The sequence below is a fragment of the Bos indicus x Bos taurus genome, chromosome 3, assembly GCF_003369695.1.
Source record: "Bos indicus x Bos taurus breed Angus x Brahman F1 hybrid chromosome 3, Bos_hybrid_MaternalHap_v2.0, whole genome shotgun sequence".
In the NCBI taxonomy this organism is placed as follows: domain Eukaryota; kingdom Metazoa; phylum Chordata; class Mammalia; order Artiodactyla; family Bovidae; genus Bos; species Bos indicus x Bos taurus.
The window spans coordinates 80065843-80086416 of NC_040078.1; the positions used below are offsets into that span (position 1 = coordinate 80065843).

The 20574-nt window shown below is 40.5% G+C and overlaps 1 protein-coding gene across 4 annotated transcripts in view; it reads right to left on the reverse strand.

The window, feature by feature from the left end:
• The window catches only part of DNAJC6 (DnaJ heat shock protein family (Hsp40) member C6), a 178040-nt gene that overhangs the window by 6074 nt on the left and 151392 nt on the right, over positions 1-20574 (reverse strand). For all 4 annotated transcript variants that reach the window (XM_027537009.1, XM_027537010.1, XM_027537008.1 and 1 more), the window contains exons 13-17: positions 18460-18594; positions 11415-11483; positions 10021-10140; positions 2395-2658; positions 78-220 (exon numbers count right to left, since the gene is read on the reverse strand). In XM_027537009.1, the coding sequence (XP_027392810.1) occupies positions 78-220; positions 2395-2658; positions 10021-10140; positions 11415-11483; positions 18460-18594 (731 nt within the window). The remainder of the gene's footprint in view (positions 1-77; positions 221-2394; positions 2659-10020; positions 10141-11414; positions 11484-18459; positions 18595-20574) is intronic.

Here is a 20574-nt window from a genome sequence, read left to right on the forward strand (position 1 = left end):
GGCACCTTCTATAGGTTAGTCCCACACTGACGGTTCCACACAACACGATAGTCACTGCGGGCCTGGGGCTCACTCACCTTTAACTTCTCAGGATCCATCTCCTTAGCCATTTCCTCCTTTCTCATCTCAGCTATTGTTCGAGGTCCCTTTTTGTCTTTGTGAGCATTAAAACCTTGACCAGAGAGCAGGTCTTCAAAGTCAGCTGCTTTTTGTTTCCCCTCTGCAACATAGTATTTTTAAAATTATTATAGTGTTTACTCATAAACATAGTATCATAACACTTAGGCACACTGCATAGGGCTTTCACAGGCACCATGCCCCTTAATCCTCTCACTTAGCCTGTGAGTAGAGTATGAGACTGTCATGTCCATTTTATAGATGAGAAAGTGAAGTCTGGAAAACTTAAGAGATCTGTTCAGGATCACATGCAGTGTCCACGGCCAAGCTCAGACTCGAGGTTGGGTTGTTGCACTAACCTAATTCCATGATTCCATGTCCACCGTTCCAGCCTTTCACAGATGAGGACAGTCACGATTGTACCCACTGCTCCCTCCCCACCTCAGGCCCCAGTCATACAACTGGCAAGCAGCAGTGATTGGCCTATGACCTGGGTTTCGGTGCTTGAAATGCACGCACACTGCTGCTTTCCTGCCCACACTCGGGACACTTTTAGTCCATCACAGAACTCTTTTCCCCTAAGTCTGGTTTTGGCCTCACAATCTTTATCAATCTGCTTGGAAAAGCAGCCTAGCGTGGTAGTAGCAAATGGCAAGGGCTCTGGAGACAGACCCCCAGGTTTGAATTCCAGCTCTGCCTTTATTAGCAATGTGACCTTGGGACAAGTTCCTTACCATCTTCCTGCCTCAGTGTCCTCATCTGTCAACCAGGCGTGGTGTTAATAACATGACTTATCTCATAAGGTTGTTGTGAAAATTGGCGAGTTAAATATTTTTAAGTGCTCAAAACAGTGCCTGGCTATTAAATGTTTGCTGTTAAAACAGAACCACAACACAAGAGTCCATTCAGTCCATGCCTTCAACCAACACTGTTGTCTCACTTGAAACTTTCTGTCAGGCATCCTGAACATACACTGTCACACACACACACTCAAATGTGGGTGCTCTGAGATTAGGGGTTTTGTCTGTCTTGTTTGCAGCTGTATCCCCAATGTTTTCTACACTGAAGATACTCCGTAAGTGTTTATTGATTGACAACACTCACCCCATATCTACTCAGAATAAAAATGGAGGGGAAGCCAAATGACTCTACGGAATTACCAGAGAATATCCACTGCTAACCAAAGAACAAACACAATGTTACAAAGACCTAAAAAAGACTCCTTGCCATGTAAGTATCGTGAGAAGCAGGGTGTGGTGGTGAATGGTAGGGGCTCTGGAGTCACATTGCCCTGGTAGATCTTGGCTCTGTCACTTACAAGCTGTATGGACTAAGAAAACTATTGATCTCTGTCTACAACAAGGGTTTGGAGATTATATGAAATAATATGTGAAAACTGCTTAGAATAGCACCTGACATATAATAAGCCCTCAAAAGATGTCAGCTAAAGCTACTAGGAAAAGTAGAGGAATTTCCTTTAACATGTTCCATAGAAAGGTCCGTTTCCTCATCATGTCCCTATACATTCCATTCTTGGGTATAATGAAATCAACTGAGATGTAAAACATATCATTACAGGCCTTTTAGAAAATTCAAATGTAACCATCCCTTCTATGAAAAATATATTATTTTCCACTTGCTATCAAGAACCCCATTTGAAAAAAGAAAGAATCCCATCCAGAGTTATCCTCCAGCCTTAGCTTTTGGGCCACTTTGTGTTCTTTTAACTTTCTTCTCAGAAGAGAGGGAAAAACCATCACAGGAAACCCAAAGATCTCAGGAACATCCCCCAGCCAGAGCATAATCAAGACCAAATGTCCAAGACATGTACACTCCTCTAACTGGGAGCCAAGAGAAAACGTGAACACAGTGCTTGAAATGTTTCCAACTTTTGTCTTCCACCCCCTCTTTCAAAGGGATGGCAGTTTCAAGATCCATCCACCCATCCACTCACTTCCATTCAATACTCCTTTAGTGCCTCCTACCTGTCTAGTGTTCTGCTAGGTGCTAATGCTAATGAGTCAAAAAAAGACCCAGTCCCTGCCCACCATTTGGTCTCAGTGTGGAGAGAGGCAGACAGGTGAGCCAGCACTCACAAAACCACAGTGTGTGGGGAGAATGATAAACCTAGGAGCTCCAGGCACAGCACTGGGAGGGATCGTGCTGCGTCATTACAATTCAAAGACTGCCTCAGAAACTGCCAAATTCCCTGTGTCCTTCTTCAGACATGCATACCGCTGGGTACCCTCTAGCCAGGCCCCATACCATCATCCTTACCCAAATTAGCTGCTGCTTTCCCACGTTCGTTCTGGCCCCCAGGCATGGATGAGAAGCTCACGTTGTAGTTGGGCCGGTTCTGGGGAGAGGAGTGGGGCATGCTGGACTGTGGCTTGGACTGTGTCTGCTGCCAGCTGTAGCCCCCTCCCTGCTGCCACCCCCCACCCATGGGCTGGGGAGATGCTTTCTGTGGCGAGCTGAGAGGTGGAAATCCACCACCCAATCCAGTTGGTGTGGAAGGTTTGCTGGCAAATGAAGAACCACCTACAGGAAAAACAGAAAGAGAAAGAGAGAAAGAAGGTAATGCTATTGTGAGTAGCCTCTAACTCCTGTGTCCCAAGTCACTGCTTACAAAGACTTTAGTGGAACCTCCCTTGACTAGTGGCATAATTAGCCTTCCTACCCTGTCCATTCTAAAGGAGATCAGTCCTGGGTGTTCTTTGGAAGGAATGATGCTAAAGCTGAAACTCCAGTACTTTGGCCACCTCATGCGAAGAGTTGACCCATTGGAAAAGACTCTGATGCTGGGAAGGATTGGGGGCAGGAGGAGAAGGGGACAGCAGAGGATGAGATGGCTGGATGGCATCACCGACTCGATGGACGTGAGTTTGAGTAAACTCCAGGAGTTGGTGATGGACAGGGAGGCCTGGCATCCTGCAATTGATGGGGTCGCAAAGAGTCGCACCGACTGAGACTGAACTGAACTGAACTGAATAGCTAAATAAATTGCATTCATATATTTTCCTTTAATCCTCACAATGACATTTTTAGGTATTTACTAACAGTTCCATTTTTCCTTCTGATAAACAAACTGTAGCTCAGAATAGGTAAGCGATTTTCTGAAAGTTACACAGCCAGAAAGTGGCAGAACTGGGACCCGCGTCCAAGTCTGACTCCAAGCCAGACGAGCCCTGGCTCCTCCACAGTGCCATTGCAGCTCTCCCTCCCACCCTCTCAGAAGATTCTATTTCTTAACTTGAGCAAAATCTATCAAATGACAAGAACAGGGAATAAAACAAAAATACATTCACTGGTGAAGCTGCTACTTAAACATCAACGATCGGGATTATTCACTGTCTGTTATAAATACCAGCATGGTTAGTGCCCACGAGTAAACAAAGGTGTTTTAAAATTTCATAACTAGGTTTCAATTTCACACTACTTGCATTTCATTGCAGGAGAGTAAACACAGCTAACACTCTGACAACTCTGAATAGGGTAAAGAAACTTATTCAAGCTTTAAAAAATGATATTACTCTGTCCTGGGAATTTAAGTAGAATCCTGACTCTGTAACTCCTAACTCCTAAGTACTCACTGCATAAATGCTGGGCTTTTCCCAAAATATGAAGACTAGCTGTGACTCATGTTTGAAGAGGTGATCTCCAGGAACCCTTTCAGGCACCAATACCGAAGCAACAGTGATAATAAAATAGCATTTATATAGCTCTTTTAGAATTTACAAAATATGTTTATGACTATTACTGCCTTTAATCTACACACATCCTTAGGAAATAGGTAGTATTACTGGTTCCACTTTATTTATTTTTCTTTGTCAAAATTACCATTTATTTTTTCATTTTCATACAATTTTTAAAGGTTACTTTCCATTTAGTTATTACAAAATCTTAGCTATATTCCCAATGTTTTACAGTACATCCCTGAGCCTATCTTATACCCAATAATTTGTACCTCCCATTTCCTCACCCCTCTCTTGCCCTCCCCCTAATCCCCACTGGTAAGCTCTAACTTGTTTTCTATATCTGTGAGTCTGCTTCTTATCTGCTGTATTTCTTGTATTTTTCAGGTTCCACATATAAATGATATCATACAGTATTTGTCATTCTCTCTCTGACATACATCGCTTAGCATAATGCCCTCCAAATCCATCCATGTTGCTATTAACGGCAAAAATTTTTGTTCTTTTTATGACTGAATAGTATTCCACTGTGTATACTGCCATATGCCATATCCTCTTTAACCACTCCTCTGCTGACGGACACTTGGTCACTTCCATATCTTGGTAATTGTAAATAATGTTGCTATGAACATTGGGGTGCACATATCTTTTCAAATTAGTGGGGTTTTTTTCCAGATGTATACCCAAGAGTGGAATTGCTAGGTCATAAGTTAGTTCTATTTTCAGTTTTTTGAAAAATGTCCATACCATTTTCCACAGTTTGGCCCCACTTTAAAGATAAGGAAATAAAGGAGGTATACTTGGTATACTTACAGGCTTATGGTCACACATCTAGTTCATGGAGCTGGGACTTGACTATGAACTTCCCATCTCCACATGTCATGTTCATTTCCTGCATCCATAATCTCAAATTCCTCTCCAAATCTCTGAGTCTTTTACTACAAATCTCTGAGTAAGTGAGTCATCCCTCACTTACTGTCTCTTCTTTCTATCAGTATTGTTCCTCTGGTCTGATGTGGGTTCCTCTTCCCACTCCCACTGGGAATGCTGTGTTATGACCAGCAGACTTGGAACCAATCTGTCTCTGCTCCATCACACATTCATGCATTCATTCTTACATTCGTTTATTTATTCATTCATTCATATATTCATTCATCAGTATTTGTTGAGCATTACCAAGTACCAGAAAGCAAAAAGATTTTCTTAGGCTCCAAAATCACTGAGGATGATAAGTACAGCTAAGAAATTATAAAGAAATTAAAAGACACTTGCTCCTTGGAAGAACAGCTATGACAAACCTAGATAGTATATTAAAAAAGCAAGGACATCAGTTTGCCAACAAAGGTCCGTATAGTCAAAGCTATGTTTTTTTCCAGTAGTCATGTACATATGTGACAGTTGAACTATAAGGAAGGCTGAGTGCCAAAGAATTGATGCTTTTGAACTGTGGTGCTGGAGAAGGCTCTTAAGAGTCTCTTGGACTGCAAGGAGGTAAAACCAGTCAATCCTAAAAGAAATCAACCCTGAATATTCATTGGAAAGATGGATGCTGAAACTGAAGCTTCAACACTTTGGGTACCTGATGCAAAGAGCCAATTCGCTGGAAAAGACCCAGATCCTGGGAAAGATTGAGGGCAGGAGGGAAGGGGATGACAGAGGGTGAGATGGTTGGATGGCATCATTGTCTCAATGGACATGAGTTTGAGCAAACTCTGGGAGACAGTGAAAGACAGAAGAGCCTGGCATGCTGCAGTCCCTGAGGTCGCAAAGAGTCAGACACAACTTAGTAACTAAACAACAACAACTAGGTACCAGATACAGTGCCCCAGGAAAATAGCCGAAAACAGCCTACGGAGAATCCTCGCTTTTCTGAAGTTCAGTGAAAAACTTATCTCCTTGACCTCAGTGTTATCACCTGTAAAATCAGAACTATGTCTACATCGCAGAAAAAACATAAAGGCACAATGACTATGTGAAAGCTCTTCACAATTCCTGAACTAAGCAAATAAGAGGCACCATTTTAAAATAATGCAAATTCATATTCCCAGCATGTACCCATCCACCATAAAGGCTCAATAAATACTTGGTAATAGAAAAAGGGAATGGCACTGTTGCGCACTACAGGCTGGCATCGCCCCTGTCGTGAAGCCCTTCTTTGTGAGCCTCTGGGCCCCTCTGCCAACAGCACCTCAACATACCTGAGGTTGGGTAGACATTCCACACTGGAATTTCATCTTTTATTTTAAGGATGCTTACAATCTTCTTTCTGAATATATTACGTTTATTATTTAAAAAGTCAGTAACTACAGAAAGACCTGAAAAACTTAAAAAATTCTTCCATGTTCCCACCGCTTTGCCATTTATTTGTTCATTTATAATACACTATTGAGCGTCTTCTCCACATGAGGCTGCAGATACAGTGGTGAAATGGCAGATGCTGCCTCTGATCTCAAGCTGCTCATCAACATTGCAGGGCTTTCTGATGTTACCCTTTCAGAATTCTTTCCTAAATATTTTTTAGACTGGTTAGCAATTCTAATTTTTAAAGCCACTGAAGCAGAGAACTGACGGAAATATAGAGTAGTAGCTAAACCCAGAGCCCACAGCTATTCTCATTAAAAGCAAAAGCAGTGGTTGTCAAACTTGGCTGTGCATTAGACTCACTTGGGGAGCTTTAAAAATTCTCTATACCCAAGCCACAACCAAACTAATTAAATCGGAATCTATGGGAAAAACTATGGTGTTTGTATCAGAATTGTTCAATGTGAAAATACCTAAAGGAGAAGCATGCTATCTTTTTTTAATTGCAGCTATATAACTTAGAAGTTTAATTTTTACTCTAAAGCAATTGCCTAGGAGTCAAAAATTTTAGTGTGTAAGTAGCCCTTGCTTATATACTCATTTGCTGTACAGTTTCAGGAAAATCACTTACCTTTCCTAAATTATGTGACTCGAAAATGAGGCAAAAGGAAACTAGTTTCCCCAGCAGTTTTTAAGAATTATTGCATTTCAAAAACAAGTAACTCTTCAAAAAAATATTTTTGAATTTCCCTGGTGCCTAGTGGTTTGGATTCATGGGCTTTCACTGTGGTGGCCTGGATTCAATCCCTGGTTGGGAAAAGTCCTGCAAGCTATGAGGCGTGGCAAAAAAAAACAAAAATAACCACTACTCTTGAACTCCTCCAAGTAGGTATATTGTTGTAGTAATAAAGATGCAGCTATTCTAAAACTATTTTTGGTTGTCTATTAATGTTGTTGAGATCCAAGGAAATGCAAGACACAGATGTGGAACAGGGGAAGGCAAGGAAGACCCTGTGGCCGTGGATGGGAGTAAATTATGTGTTAATATCCACTGATCACCTATCTCCATCTCCTGGAAGGCAGAGCAGTGACACCCACCCCAGAGCAAAAAAAAACAAACTTATAGCAGAGATTTTGGTTTCTAAATACCATTCCCCACAAAAAGGAATGAGATTTCTCAGAAATGCTGGATTATAGGACAGGCATGTAAGAAGTTCAAGAGAAGCCTAGGAAACCTTGTGCCATAAAGAAAGCTCTCAAAAATGATGGAATCAAGTGAAAATAATATAGAAGTCAGAAGAAAGGAGCTTTCACAAATCAAATGTGGGACCATGTGAACATTAAATAATAACAGTAATAGATGATAACCAACTGAGTCAAAAAAGAATCCGTTAGCCATTATGATGTGAGAGATGGAGGGAGTCAGAAAGGAAGGAAGGGGATGGGAGAGGGAGAGACAGGAGATTCTTCCTTAGAATGAAATGCCAATTAATATATACAGAAAGAAGAAGGGAATCAGAAAAGCACAGTTTTGTAGATATCATGGCAATAACTGCTTTAGGCAAGAATCACCAATGAATGCTAAAACCAGCGGGTAAAGGTCAGATGGAGAATTGGATAATCTCAAATTCTCTCTCCAGCTTACTCATTAATTACTGAAGGGAAAAATGGTAACTTCATGGTGAAGCAAACCTGGCAGACATCACCTTAACCAAGTGATCAAAGTTAACAAATCAAGACTTTGGCAACTGGCCTGTACCCTTCAAATATCAATGTCATGAATGGTTGAGGAATGATTCCAGGTGAAAGGCGTCTAAAAGGACATGACAACTAGATGCAAGACATGATGCTGAATTTTTTAAAAGAACTTCTTATAAAGGTCACCTATTCAGTAAGGCCCTTCCCTAACCACTCGATATTTAAAATAACACCCTGGCCCATCCCCCACGCGCCATCACTTTCTGCCTGATTTTTTCACAGGACTCCTCATGGGGTCATAGTGCAAGCCACAGACCTAGAGTTCATGGTGCTGAAACCCTGTGATTTGGGCGTGTTCCTGAAACTTCCGTGTCCGTTTCTTCATCTGTAAAATGAGGATTATAATAGTTTCTACTTCAAAAAATATTGGGAAGATTAAATGAAATGATATATGTAATGCACTTAAAATAGACCCTGGTACAGAGTAAAATGTCCAGCTAAACATTAATTGCTTTTATTGGTTGACATTATATTGTATATTTATTCATTTAATGTTTATTTCCCCTTCTAGAATATCAACTTTAAGAAGAAGGAATTTAGTTTTGGTTTTGTTAGTTTGGCTGGTTGGTTTTCACTAAAACAATGTTAGAACACAGAAGGCACTTAATAATTAATTGTGGGATGAATAAATGGGTAAAAAATGAACACTGAAAAGATTGTACTTGAAATAGAACTTTGACTGTTTTATAGAATGTTATTATTCTAAAATTTGAACTTTAAGATACAAAAAAAGGGAAAATAATTTGAGAAATTCTTAAAAGGAAAGAAGATCTAAATTATATAAAAGGAAAGGTCAAGATTCTAACATAACTACTAAGAAAAATAAAACGGTAGCATGTTCTCATTCCCTGCAGATAATTCAGCTCTAAATGCTTCCGGAGGCCTTTTGGGGAAACTAAAATATCAAGTTGGCTTATTTAAACCTTTGTGTCAGAGCTACCTCATCCTTATTTAACAACTCTGCACTTCACGGGAGAGGATGGAAAAGGAGGAGGGAAAAAGTTTCAAAACACACTAGTCCAATCAACTACACCTTGAAGAGAGATTTCTTGGTAAAACAGAACCTTGCACACTGTACCCCTCTCTAGGGAGCATCAGCACGAGCACCGATGCAGGGAGGCCTGGCGTGCTGCGATTCATGGGGTCGCAAACAGTTGGACACGACTGAGTGACTGAACTGAACTGAACTGAAGTGCTTTATGAGCAAGTAATTTTGGAAACACTGGGTTCAGTGAACTTCAATTACGTGTTTTATGAGTGAGTAGTTTTGGAAACACCAGCTTCCGTGGACTTTGATTATTGCAGTCGTGTCCGACTCTTTGCGACCCCATGAATTGCAGCACGCCAGGCCTCCCTGTCCATCATCAACTCCCTGAGTTCACTCAAACCCACGTCCATCGAGTCAGTGATGCCATCCAGCCATCTCATCCTCTGTCGTCCCCTTCTCCTCCTGCCCCCAATCCCTCCCAGCATCAGAGTCTTTTCCAATGAGTCAACTCTTCGCATGAGGTGGCCTAAGTACTGGAGTTTCAGCTTCAGCCTCATTCCTTCCAAAGAAATCCCAGGGCTGATCTCCTTCAGAATGGACTGGTTGGATAAAACACTTATCCTATAATAATAATAATAATAATTAACATCTGATGAAAAAACTCTTTAGAAATACTCTCCAGAGGGTCTATTTTCTGTATGGAAGATTACAAACTGACCAGAGAGGACTGTGGCCCATGGAGAGAAGAGAGGCACAGTGTGAGGACCTCACTGGCAACTTCAGAATAAGACCTGCACACAGCAGGCCCCTCGTGGCACAGCTCTATTTGACCACCCTTGTCTCTCACTGTTTCCCTACATAGTCACTACTTTCGGTGCAAACTCTATTTTCAGATGCTCCCAGAAGTTCTAACTTTATTTACACTACTACTACTCCAAACTCAGGGATTGGAGAAATGCATTAATAGGGGTTAGCTCCAACCCAGTATTTGAAGCCTGTTTCCTTTTCTAAAAAGACAGCTTTAGGTTTTAGAATATAGCTTAAAAATACAGATTATTTTAGATCCCAGGTAAACACTACAGCTTATTTTTAACCCCAAAGATTTAGATTTGAGGCTTTGTAGCCAAAATAAGTATGTATCTTCATTTGTTATGTGTATACCTAATGTCCCAAGGTCAGCAAAAGGGTCCAGAGTCTGGGGTTTGTTTTGATGGGTGGGAGTACCATGCGAGGAGCCTGTTGGGCTGGTGGCAGCTGATTTGCTTCCCATTCCAAAACCTCCTGAAAAAAATAAGAAGGTCATTGCAAATGAATTAGTTGTCTGAGGCTGAATTCTGAAGTTCAGAAATCTAGAGCTACTGCTCACCTCATCTCTAAGGGCAAATTAGGACAAGGTTTGCAAATATGTTAGAAGTAGCTAGACCCCATTTCCCTAATTTAAGGGAGTAGTGACCTGGAGCAAGGACAGGGAACAGAAAAGGTATAAGTCATTACCAAGCAATGGCACCCCACTCCAGTACTCTTGCCTGGAAAACCCCATGGACGGAGGAGCCTGGTAGGCTGCAGTCCATGGGGTCGCTAACAGTCGGACACAACTGATCGACTTCACTTTCACTTTTCACTTTCATGCATTGGAGAAGGAAATGGCAACCCACTCCAGTGTTCTTGCCTGGAGAATCCCAGGGATGGGGGAGCCTGGTGGGCTGCCGTCTATGGGTCGCACACAGTCAGACACAACTGAAGTGACTTAGCAGTAGCAGCCACTCCTCTAAACCATTACATCTGGTGCTTACCTCATGTCACCTGACTCCATTCTTTCCTATGGGATTTCCTATGAGAGGAGTCAGAGTTGAATTCTGGTTCTGCCACTTCCTAGCTGAGTGACCTTTGACACGTTGCTTAACTTTTCTGAGTGTCGATATTTTCTCATTGGTTACATAAGGAAACAGCAACTGCTTTAGAAAGTTGCTGTGACAGACATAGTGTGTGTGTGTGTGTGTGTGTGTGTGTGTAACTTGCACAGTGTCAGAAAGATAATCACACAAGATGGCTCTCAAAAAATACAATACTAGCCATAAGAAAGAGAATTTATTTACTATAGACAAATTCAGATCTAAAACAAGTTCTCTGTAAGAGAGAAAACCATTCAGATTATGCAACACCTACTCTATACCAGAAAATTTCATGTAAGTAATTTCACTTAAACTGTGTGGGATAAGAATTGTGAATTCCATTTTACAGATAAGAAAACTGAAGTTCAGACTGGTAAAAAAAAATTCAAGAGCTTCTAAATGGTTGAGTTAGATGTATACCCAGATCTGTCTAACTCTATTGTCACGGCAAACATTTAGCAAATTGAGACTTAGAGAAATTATCATAAGACATGCAGCACTACCATGTCATCAAGGGCAATGTGAAAAGCTTTCTCAGATTGGGAACCTTTAGTAACTTCCATAAATGGGGCTAGCACTCTGCAAGTACTCACTTCACCTTGGGTGAAGGATTATGCTCCAGTGACCAATTATGTGGCACAAAATTCATCTGCTGATCTTTACCTGGTTTGGTATGCCAGTCCCAGGCTCCTGAAACATCTGGCTGAATGTTCACAGCAGGGGTACTAGAAGCTGCAAACGAGGAGAAGAAAAAGAATCAGGACAAAATAGCTCAGAATCCACTTTTCTGAGTTCACAAAAGAAAATGCTCTCCCTCTCATGATATGCCCATGTCTCACGTGATTCTACTCTCCCTCTGAGCTCTCTCCACATTCTGCAACATTGGTATTTTCTGCCTTCATCTGTACTTACTTATATGAGCACTGGTGGAAGCCATATACTGTTTGTCTCTGTTACTTCCTTGTTCGCCTTTATTTTACCTCCAAAGGTACACTCTGAATTGTAACTGTGCATATATCTGTCTCAAGTACGCTGTGAAAGCAAGAATTATCTTATCCATCTGCATGGGTCCCACCTCTACCCTTAACACAAAGTCAGTAGGCAATAGAAAAAAGGTGAAATGAAACTCAAACTCAATTTGCCTTAAGCTGGCATAAACTGCATGAGCAACTTAGAACAAAAATGTTGTTTTATCATTTGGGGGAGAATGGATCCATGTATATGTGTGGCTGAGTCCCTTCACTGTTCACCTGAAATTATTGCAACATTGTTGTATCCCAATAGGAAATGTATTTTGCATTAAAAAATGAATAAAAATTAAATTTTTTTTGTTTTTGTCTCCTCTGCTGGGACATTAACAGAGAATATGAGTCAATCAGAACACTTACTAGGAACTGACTAGATACCATCCACCCACCATGCTGCTGTCAGGGATGTATCTACTGTCACTAAAACAACAAACTCACTACAGCTTCAAAATAGATCATTCTGACCACTCTCAAGGGAGGTCAAGGGATTACATCTGATAGAGTGCTGGAAGAACTATGGACGGAGGTTCATGACATTGTACAGGAGGCAGTGATCAAGACTATTCCCAAGAAAAAGAAATGCAAAAAGGCAAAATGGTTGTCTTAGAAGGCATTACAAACAGCTAGCTGAGAAAAGAAGAGAAGTGAAAGGCAAAGGAGAAAAAGAAAGATATACCCATTTGAATGCAGAGTTCCAAAGAACAGCAAGGAGAGATAAGAAAGCCATCCAGTGATCAATGCAAAGAAATAGACGGAAACAATATAATGGGAAAGACTAGAGATCTCTTCAAGAAAATTAGAGATACCAAGGGGACATTTCATGCAAAGATGGGCTCAATAAAGGACAGAAAATGGTATGGACCTAACAGAAGCAGAAGATACTAAGAAGAGATGACAAGAATACACAGAAGAACTATACAAAAAAGATCTTCATGACCCAGATAACCATGATGGTGTGATCACCCACCTAGAGCCAGACATCCTGGAATGTGAAGTCAGGTGGGCCTTAGGAAATATCTCTATGAACAAAGCTAGTGGAGGTGATAAAATTCCAGTTGAGCTATTTCAAATCCTAAAAGATGATGCTGTGAAAGTACTGCACTCAATATGCCAGCAAGTTTGGAAAACTCAGCAGTGGCCACAGGACTGGAAAAGGTCAGTTTTCATTCCAATCCCAAAGAAAGGCAATGTCAAAGAATGTTCAAACTATTGCACAATTGCACTCATCTCACACACTAGCAAAGTTATGCTCAAAATTCTCCAAGCCAGGTTTCAACAGTACGTGAACTGTGAATTTCCAGATGTTCAAGCTGCATTTAGGCAGAGGAACCAGAGATAAAACTGCCCACATCCATTAGATCATCGAAAAAGCAAGAGAGTTCCAGAAAAACATCTACTTCTGCTTTATTGACTACGCCAAAATCTTTGACTGTGTGGCTCACAAAAAAACTGTGGAAAATTCTCAAACAGATGGGAATACCAGATCACCTTACCTGTCTCCTGAGAAATCTGCATGAAGGTCAAGAAGCAACAGTTAGAACTGGACATGGAATGACAGACAGACTGGCTCAAAATTGGGAAAAGAGTACATCAAGGCTGTATGTTTTCACCCTGCTTCTTTAACTTATATGCAGAGCACATCATGAGAAATGCTGGGCTGGACGAAGCACAAGCTAGAATCAAGATTGCCAGGAAAAATATCAATAACCTCAGATATGCAGATGACACCACTCTTATGGCAGAATGTGATAAACTGAAAGAGGAGAGTGAAAAAGCTGGCTCAAAACTCAACATTCAAAAAACTAAAATCATAGCATCTGGTCTCATCACTTCATGGCAAATAGATGGGGAAACAGTGGAATCAGTGACAGACTTTATCTTCTTGGGCTCCAAAATCACTGCAGATAGTGACTGCAGCCATGAAATTAAAAGATTCTTACTCCTTGGAGAAAAAGATATGACCAACCTAGACAGCATATTAAAAAGGAGAGACATTACCTCACCAACAAAGGTCCATCTAGTCAAAGCTATGATTTTTCCAGTGGTCATGTATGGATGTGAGAGTTGGACTGTAAAGAAAGCTGAGTGCAAAGAATTGATGCTTTTGAACTGTGGTGTTGGAGAAGACTCTTGAGAATCCCTTGGACTGCAAGGAGACCCAACCAGTCCATACTAAAGGAAATCAGTCCTGAATATTCATTGGAAGGACCAATGCTGAAGCTGAAACTCCAAAACTTTGGCCACCTGATGCAAAAATCTGACTTATTGGAAAAGACCCTGATGCTGGGAAAGGTTGAAGGCAGGCAGAGAAGGAAACAACAAAGGATGAGATGGTTGGATGGCATCACCGACTCAATGGACATGTATTTGAGCAAGCTCCAGGAGTTAGTGAAAGACAGGGAAGCCTGGCATGCTGCAGTCCATGGGGTAAGAAAGAGTCATACACAACTGAGCAACTGAACTGACTGACCCTTCTCAAAGTTTCAAGTGGAGAATTTAAAAGAAATGTTCAGTTAAATATAATCAGGTATATTAGAGTACACATTGGTAGAGTAAACTTTTTCTGCATCTGTAGAATGCAAATAAGAAACTGGATGCCATAAGAAAGAACTTCTTTCTAAGACTCTTCTAGGTTCTGTTCATTAAATCAAAGAATACAAAGCAAATACTAAAATAACACTGCAAGTAGGATTTAAGACACAGTACACATATCACCACCAAAAGGTTCATCAAGGCACCAAGCCATCCTTATCAAGCCTTATATTTACCTGTTTTATTTCCTTAGTACGAACCAAGACACTGTACGTTCCCATCATTGAATTAAATAGAATATAACATTATCAGAAATAACAGTTCTTTTCTTTCAGTTTTCCCTTCTCTTTTTCCACAGTAATCCATGAAAACTGAGGTGGAAACTAGATAATTTTGCTAACTTTTTCTGTTTGACTTCCTTTAAACTCTGACCTTAGTCTTACACCCAACTAGGATGCAGAACTAGGAATTAGTACTTCAACTGTATTACTAATCAAACCCACAAACCTACCACACACAAGTCACCATCAGGGAACAGAGAGCTAAAGGACAAGTGCCTATCCTCCAGAAATTTAAAATCTGCTGGAGAGAAAGGAATAAACAAATGAAAAGATAATACCCAGTATTTTAAACTTCTACTTAGCTTTTTATTATGGTTACTTGTTCAGTTTTTCTTCTCAGATTAAGCCCTAAATAATTATTCTCTTCAGAGAAAATGTTCAGTAAATATTCATAGAACTTGAAGGCAACATTTCTTGATTTTCACAAGTGATGGATAGTGCCTTGTAGAAACTAGAGGTGGGCAATCTGACCTCCCAAACTGATGCCTGAGTCTCATCTATATATGAAGAGGATGCAACTGACCCACTAACAATGGAATAATTCCCTTCTCAGCAAGGACAGTGGAACATTCTTTCACACACTAGCATCACACAGATCAAAATCAGCAGCACAGCCACGAAAGAAAAGAGTTCTAACTGGCTGAAACGGAGGGATAAACATCTAGCCAACTCACAAGGTAGAACCAAGTCCGTACTGCCATGCTCAAGTACAAACATCCATACCCACGGGACATAAAAGGTGGTACTCACATGAAAACAGTAAATTCAAAGTATTAAAGTCAGGACAATAGATAACCTTATTAATATTATCAGTATGCATCAAAGAGATTTATATAGGAAAAAATATAATTCATTTTATATGGAAAGACAGGTAGATAATACAACACATCATATAGATCTTGTAGGCACTAGGAAAGCATTCGTAAACAAAACTAACAAAAGTCTCTGCCTCTGAACTCATGTTCTAGTGGGGAAAGATAGACAGGAGGAGAAGTTTCCATGTGAAATAGAGCAGTCAGAGGAGACCCCACTGAGAAGCTGATTGCTGAGCAAAGATAAAAGAGGAGAAGGAATTAGCCATGCCATGGTCTGGGGAAGAGACGACGGCCAGTGCAACGGTGGAGAGCCATGTGACTGGAATGGAATGAGCAGAGGGAGCAAGTAGGGAAGGAGGTCACAGCCCTGGGTATTCGAGCACAGAGGGCCAACCAAGGCCATCCCAATGACTTTGGCTTCCATGCTGAGTGAAGGAGGGAGCCACTGCAGGGACAGCAATGACATAACCTACATTTTAAATAAGTGAACAAAAACAACAGCTTTAACCTATCACCCTGCATCTTTCCTCTTGGGGTAGCCAACTTCCAATCCAGAGATTCTTTTAAGTGGGCATGGCACAAGGGTCAGAGGTGAATTTCTTGCATATCGTCCTGTGGATCCACTTCATACAGTTTGAGATTTAAGAGCAATAGGAAATCACCCATAAAGTTTGTTCCTGGACTGCTTCCTCATTTTCTGTCATTGCAGTTTGACCAGAGTTGCACAACTCAACTCAGTGTTGCACAGTTTCCTTTTGCATTTGCATAGCTCCCATGAAGTCAAGCTGATCACTACACTGTGTTCCCCAGAGGGGCTCAGGGGGCCTTCAACTATAAATACATCGTCCTCTAAGTCTAGGCCACTTGGGTTCAGCATCCTTCAGCATCAAGAAGGAGCTTCATTTCTCCAGCTCAAAGCCATATATCCTTCACTGAAGACCTTCAGTTTTAATCAGTGTTACCTAAGTGATACCTTTTTGCTCTTACAAACAGATGTGATTATGATTCTTTCCACAAAGTTTGTCTCTAACTTAGAAATATAATGTGGGCCTTGTATAATTTAAAATTTTTCTAGTAGTCACATTAAAAAAGGTAAAAAGACACTGGCAAAATTAATATTAATATAACATTTTATTTAACCTAATATATTCAAAATATTATATTAAATGACTAATATAAATATATTAATGACATGTTACATTGCTTTTTTGTACTAAGTTTTGAATTCTGGTATGCACTTTACACTTAGTATGTTTCAAATCAGACTGGCACATTTTAAGTGCTCAACAGTCGAGTGTGGTTAGTGGCTTCATCTTAGAACTAGTTTAATATATCGGGATATTGTATTCTAAACTGCTCTGTGGAATACTAATTTTGTGGAATGCTTGTCATATTGCATTTTATTAACTCAAGACACATATTTTTTCATAATTCAAAGATTTCAACTAGTAGGCATCCTCCAATCAACTGAAAGTGACAGCACATAAAATAAAGATATGTCCTACAACTGGTGGTACCCTATGCATTTTGTGCATGTAGCTCTAATGCAAAAAAAATTTCCAAATTAAATTTTAGGGAAGCTGAGTAAAAGTTAAGCAGGCTTCTTTACTGTAAAACACTGCAGAACTTTTAATATGTTAACATGAATTGTTAATTTTTAAGAGATATGTAGCTTTTCAAAAACAAAAGCCAATATTGGAAATAAATGCAAAAATAAACAAATGGGACCTAATTAAACTTAAAAGCTTCCGCACAACAAAGGAAACTATTAGCAAGGTGAAAAGACAATGGGAGAAAATAATAGCAAATGAAGCAACGGACAAACAACTAATCTCAAAAATATACAAGCAACTCCTACAGCTCAACTCCAGAAAAATAAATGACCCAATCAAAAAATGGGCCAAAGAACTAAATAGACATTTCTCCAAGGAAGACATACAGATGGCTAACAAACACATGAAAAGATGCTCAACATCACTCATTATCAGAGAAATGCAAATCAAAACCACTATGAGGTACCATTTCACACCAGTCAGAATGGCTGCGATCCAAAAGTCTACAAGCAATAAATGCTGGAGAGGGTGTGGAGAAAAGGGAACTCTCTTACACTGTTGGTGGGAGTGCAAACTAGTACAGCCACTATGGAGAACAGTGTGGAGATTCTTTAAAAAACTGGAAATAGAACTGCCCTATGATCCAGCAATCCCACTGCTGGGCATACACACTGAGGAAACCAGAAGGGAAAGAGACACATGTACCCCAATGTTCATCGCAGCACTGTTTATAATAGCCAGGACATGGAAGCAACCTAGATGCCCATCAGCAGATGAATGGATAAGAAAGCTATGGTACATATACACAATGGAGTATTACTCAGCCATTAAAAAGAATACATTTGAATCAGTTCTAATGAGATGGATGAAACTGGAACCTATTATACAGAGTGAAGTAAGCCAGAAAGAAAAACACCAATACAGTATACTAACGCATATATATGGAATTTAGAAAGATGGTAACAATAACCCTGTGTACGAGACAGCAAAAGAGACACCAATGTATAGATCAGTCTTATGGACTCTGTGGGAGAGGGAGAGGGTGGGGAGATTTGGGAGAATAGCATTGAAACATGTATAATATCATGTATGAAACGAGTCGCCAGTCCAGGTTCGATGCATGGTACTGGATGCTTGGGGCTGGTGCACTGGGACGACCCAAAGGGAGGGTAGGGGAGGGAGGAGGGAGGAGGGTTCAGGATGGGGAACGCAGGTATACCTGTGGCGGATTCATTTCGATATTTGGCAAAACTAATACAATATTGTAAAGTTTAAAAATAAAATAAAATTTTAAAAAAATGTATGCAGATTCAAAGGAGAAAAAACAAAAACAAAAGCCAAAACAAAACCCTGCCTACAAGATGTTTTTATATCTGAACACCTACTGATGTCTTGTAGGGAACCCTGTTCCACTAAACACAGCATAAATACTTCCTTACCATGCACTGTAGGAGAAGGACTCCTCGTAGGCTGAAGAAAGGGGTCACTGGAAGCACTGGCTGTGTTCAAAAAAGAACCCAGCAAATCTTGACCTGATGGTTTAGAAGGTGCTCCAAATGGGTCAAAGGTGGCACCTAGAAAACAGGAAAAAGGTGTTTCTTTGTCCTATGGGTTCACTCATTCCATAAATATTGGACAGCTGTCACTCCAGTATTGGCCCTAGGCCAAATACTGGAAAAGTCAGGATGACACCTGCCTCATGGGCTGCTCCACAGGCCCATCCTATCCTTAAAACTTCCTTCAGGGTTAACAGTGAAGCCCAAGGATTTCTGACTACATGTGAATAACCCTTTCTTTGAGGACAAAGGAGAACTCCTGATTTACTTGTAGGATGATCCATAAACTCTATAAACAAGGGCCCTGTGGGCCTTTGGACATCTTAATAACATGAAATAAATCAAGCAAGTTTATAGACTAATAGATAAGTGGTGAAACCATGGCCTGGATCACAAGAGATGATCAATGAATGAACTGTGATCATGTTCAGTGAATTAGTGAACAAACGCCAGGCACGAGGAGCTTTGCTATTAAGGTGAACAGTAGAAAACCTCACTGACCAGGTTTTGCTTAGTTTTGTGTTTTTAGTGGTCCTGGCACATCAAAAGTTAAAAAGAAAAGAAAATGAGTGTGACAAAAACTGAGCTCTCATCACACCTTATGTTCTATGACACAAAATGCTTTCAAAACATTGCTTGCTTACAACTTGCTAGAAACCAGGTGCAGATGTAGTAAAATGCAAAAAAGTTTGTGAATGAACCAAGAAAACTACAACAAAGTGGCAGCTGAGGTTTCCAGCAACAACACAATAATAGTATTTTTAAATTTTATTTATTTATTTTGAGTATGTTGGATCTTCATTGCTGTGCAGGCTTTTCTCTTGTTATGGTGCCTGGGCTTCTCATTACAGTGGCTGCACTTGCTGTGGAGGGCATGTGGGCTTCAACAGTTGCAGCGTATGGGCTCAGTAGTTGCGATTCCTGGGCTCTAGAGCACAGGCTCAACAGTTGTGACACACGGGCTTAGTTGCTTTGTGGCATGTGGGATCTTCCCAGACCAGGGATCAAACCCATGTCTTCTGCATTGGCAGGAGAATTCGTAACCACTGAGCCATCAGGGAAGCCCAACAATGCCGTAACTTAGTATTGCATCATTTCTTTAGGGTTTATGTTGCCTTTCATAAAGAGTACATCAGATGATCCTGTTAGCTGTCAGACAGAAGTGATAGCATTTTCATTCTATAGACAATAAAACTGAGGTTCAGAGAGCCGAGTTTCTTGCCCAATATCAAGTAAATGATAAGACTGGACTCATGTTCAAGTTTTTGGACTTCAAATTCCAGGAATTTCCCAAAGGCATGTCACATTCTTCACAGACGTGAGATAAATGTGATGAAAATGACAGAGTGGCATATATATAACTGGACTTTAATTTTGCATTAATGGGCAAGGGAATTAGCTCCCTATAATGAGATGTCACTTCCTAATTTGTAAGCATCAAGCTAATGGGCTGACTGCTTCCTGGAGTAGGAGTGACCTATTCTAGGAATAGATAACTACAGTCAAACAAGTTAATGAATAAACCCCATTCTCAAAACCCAGGGAGGGATATGATTTAATATGTGTTCAGCTACAACTTCATTGGCATAGTGCTCTCCTAATGTCTGCCGGGCAGTAGATTAGCCTTACATAGCAGCAATGAATCAACTATACATCAGGCACTCTATTACATGATGTGTGTCATTTAGCTCATTTAATACTAACCAAACTTTATCCCTTCTATAAAATGAGAATACTGAGATTTATAGAATACCTGCAAGCAGACACCTAACTTTGATGTCCACCAGTAGAGAATGCTAAAATCTTCTCACTATTACTTGGGACACTTTTAATACCAACCTATGTTAAATTAGGCTTCCCTGGTGGCTCAGATGTTAAAGAGTCTGCCTGCAAACGTCAAAAAAATGTGGGTGGCCAGCCACAAGAAGGATTGAGTCTGTGGCAATGAGCGGAGTGAAGCTGACTGAGCCTCATGGGGCTCAAACTCTTCATCTGGCA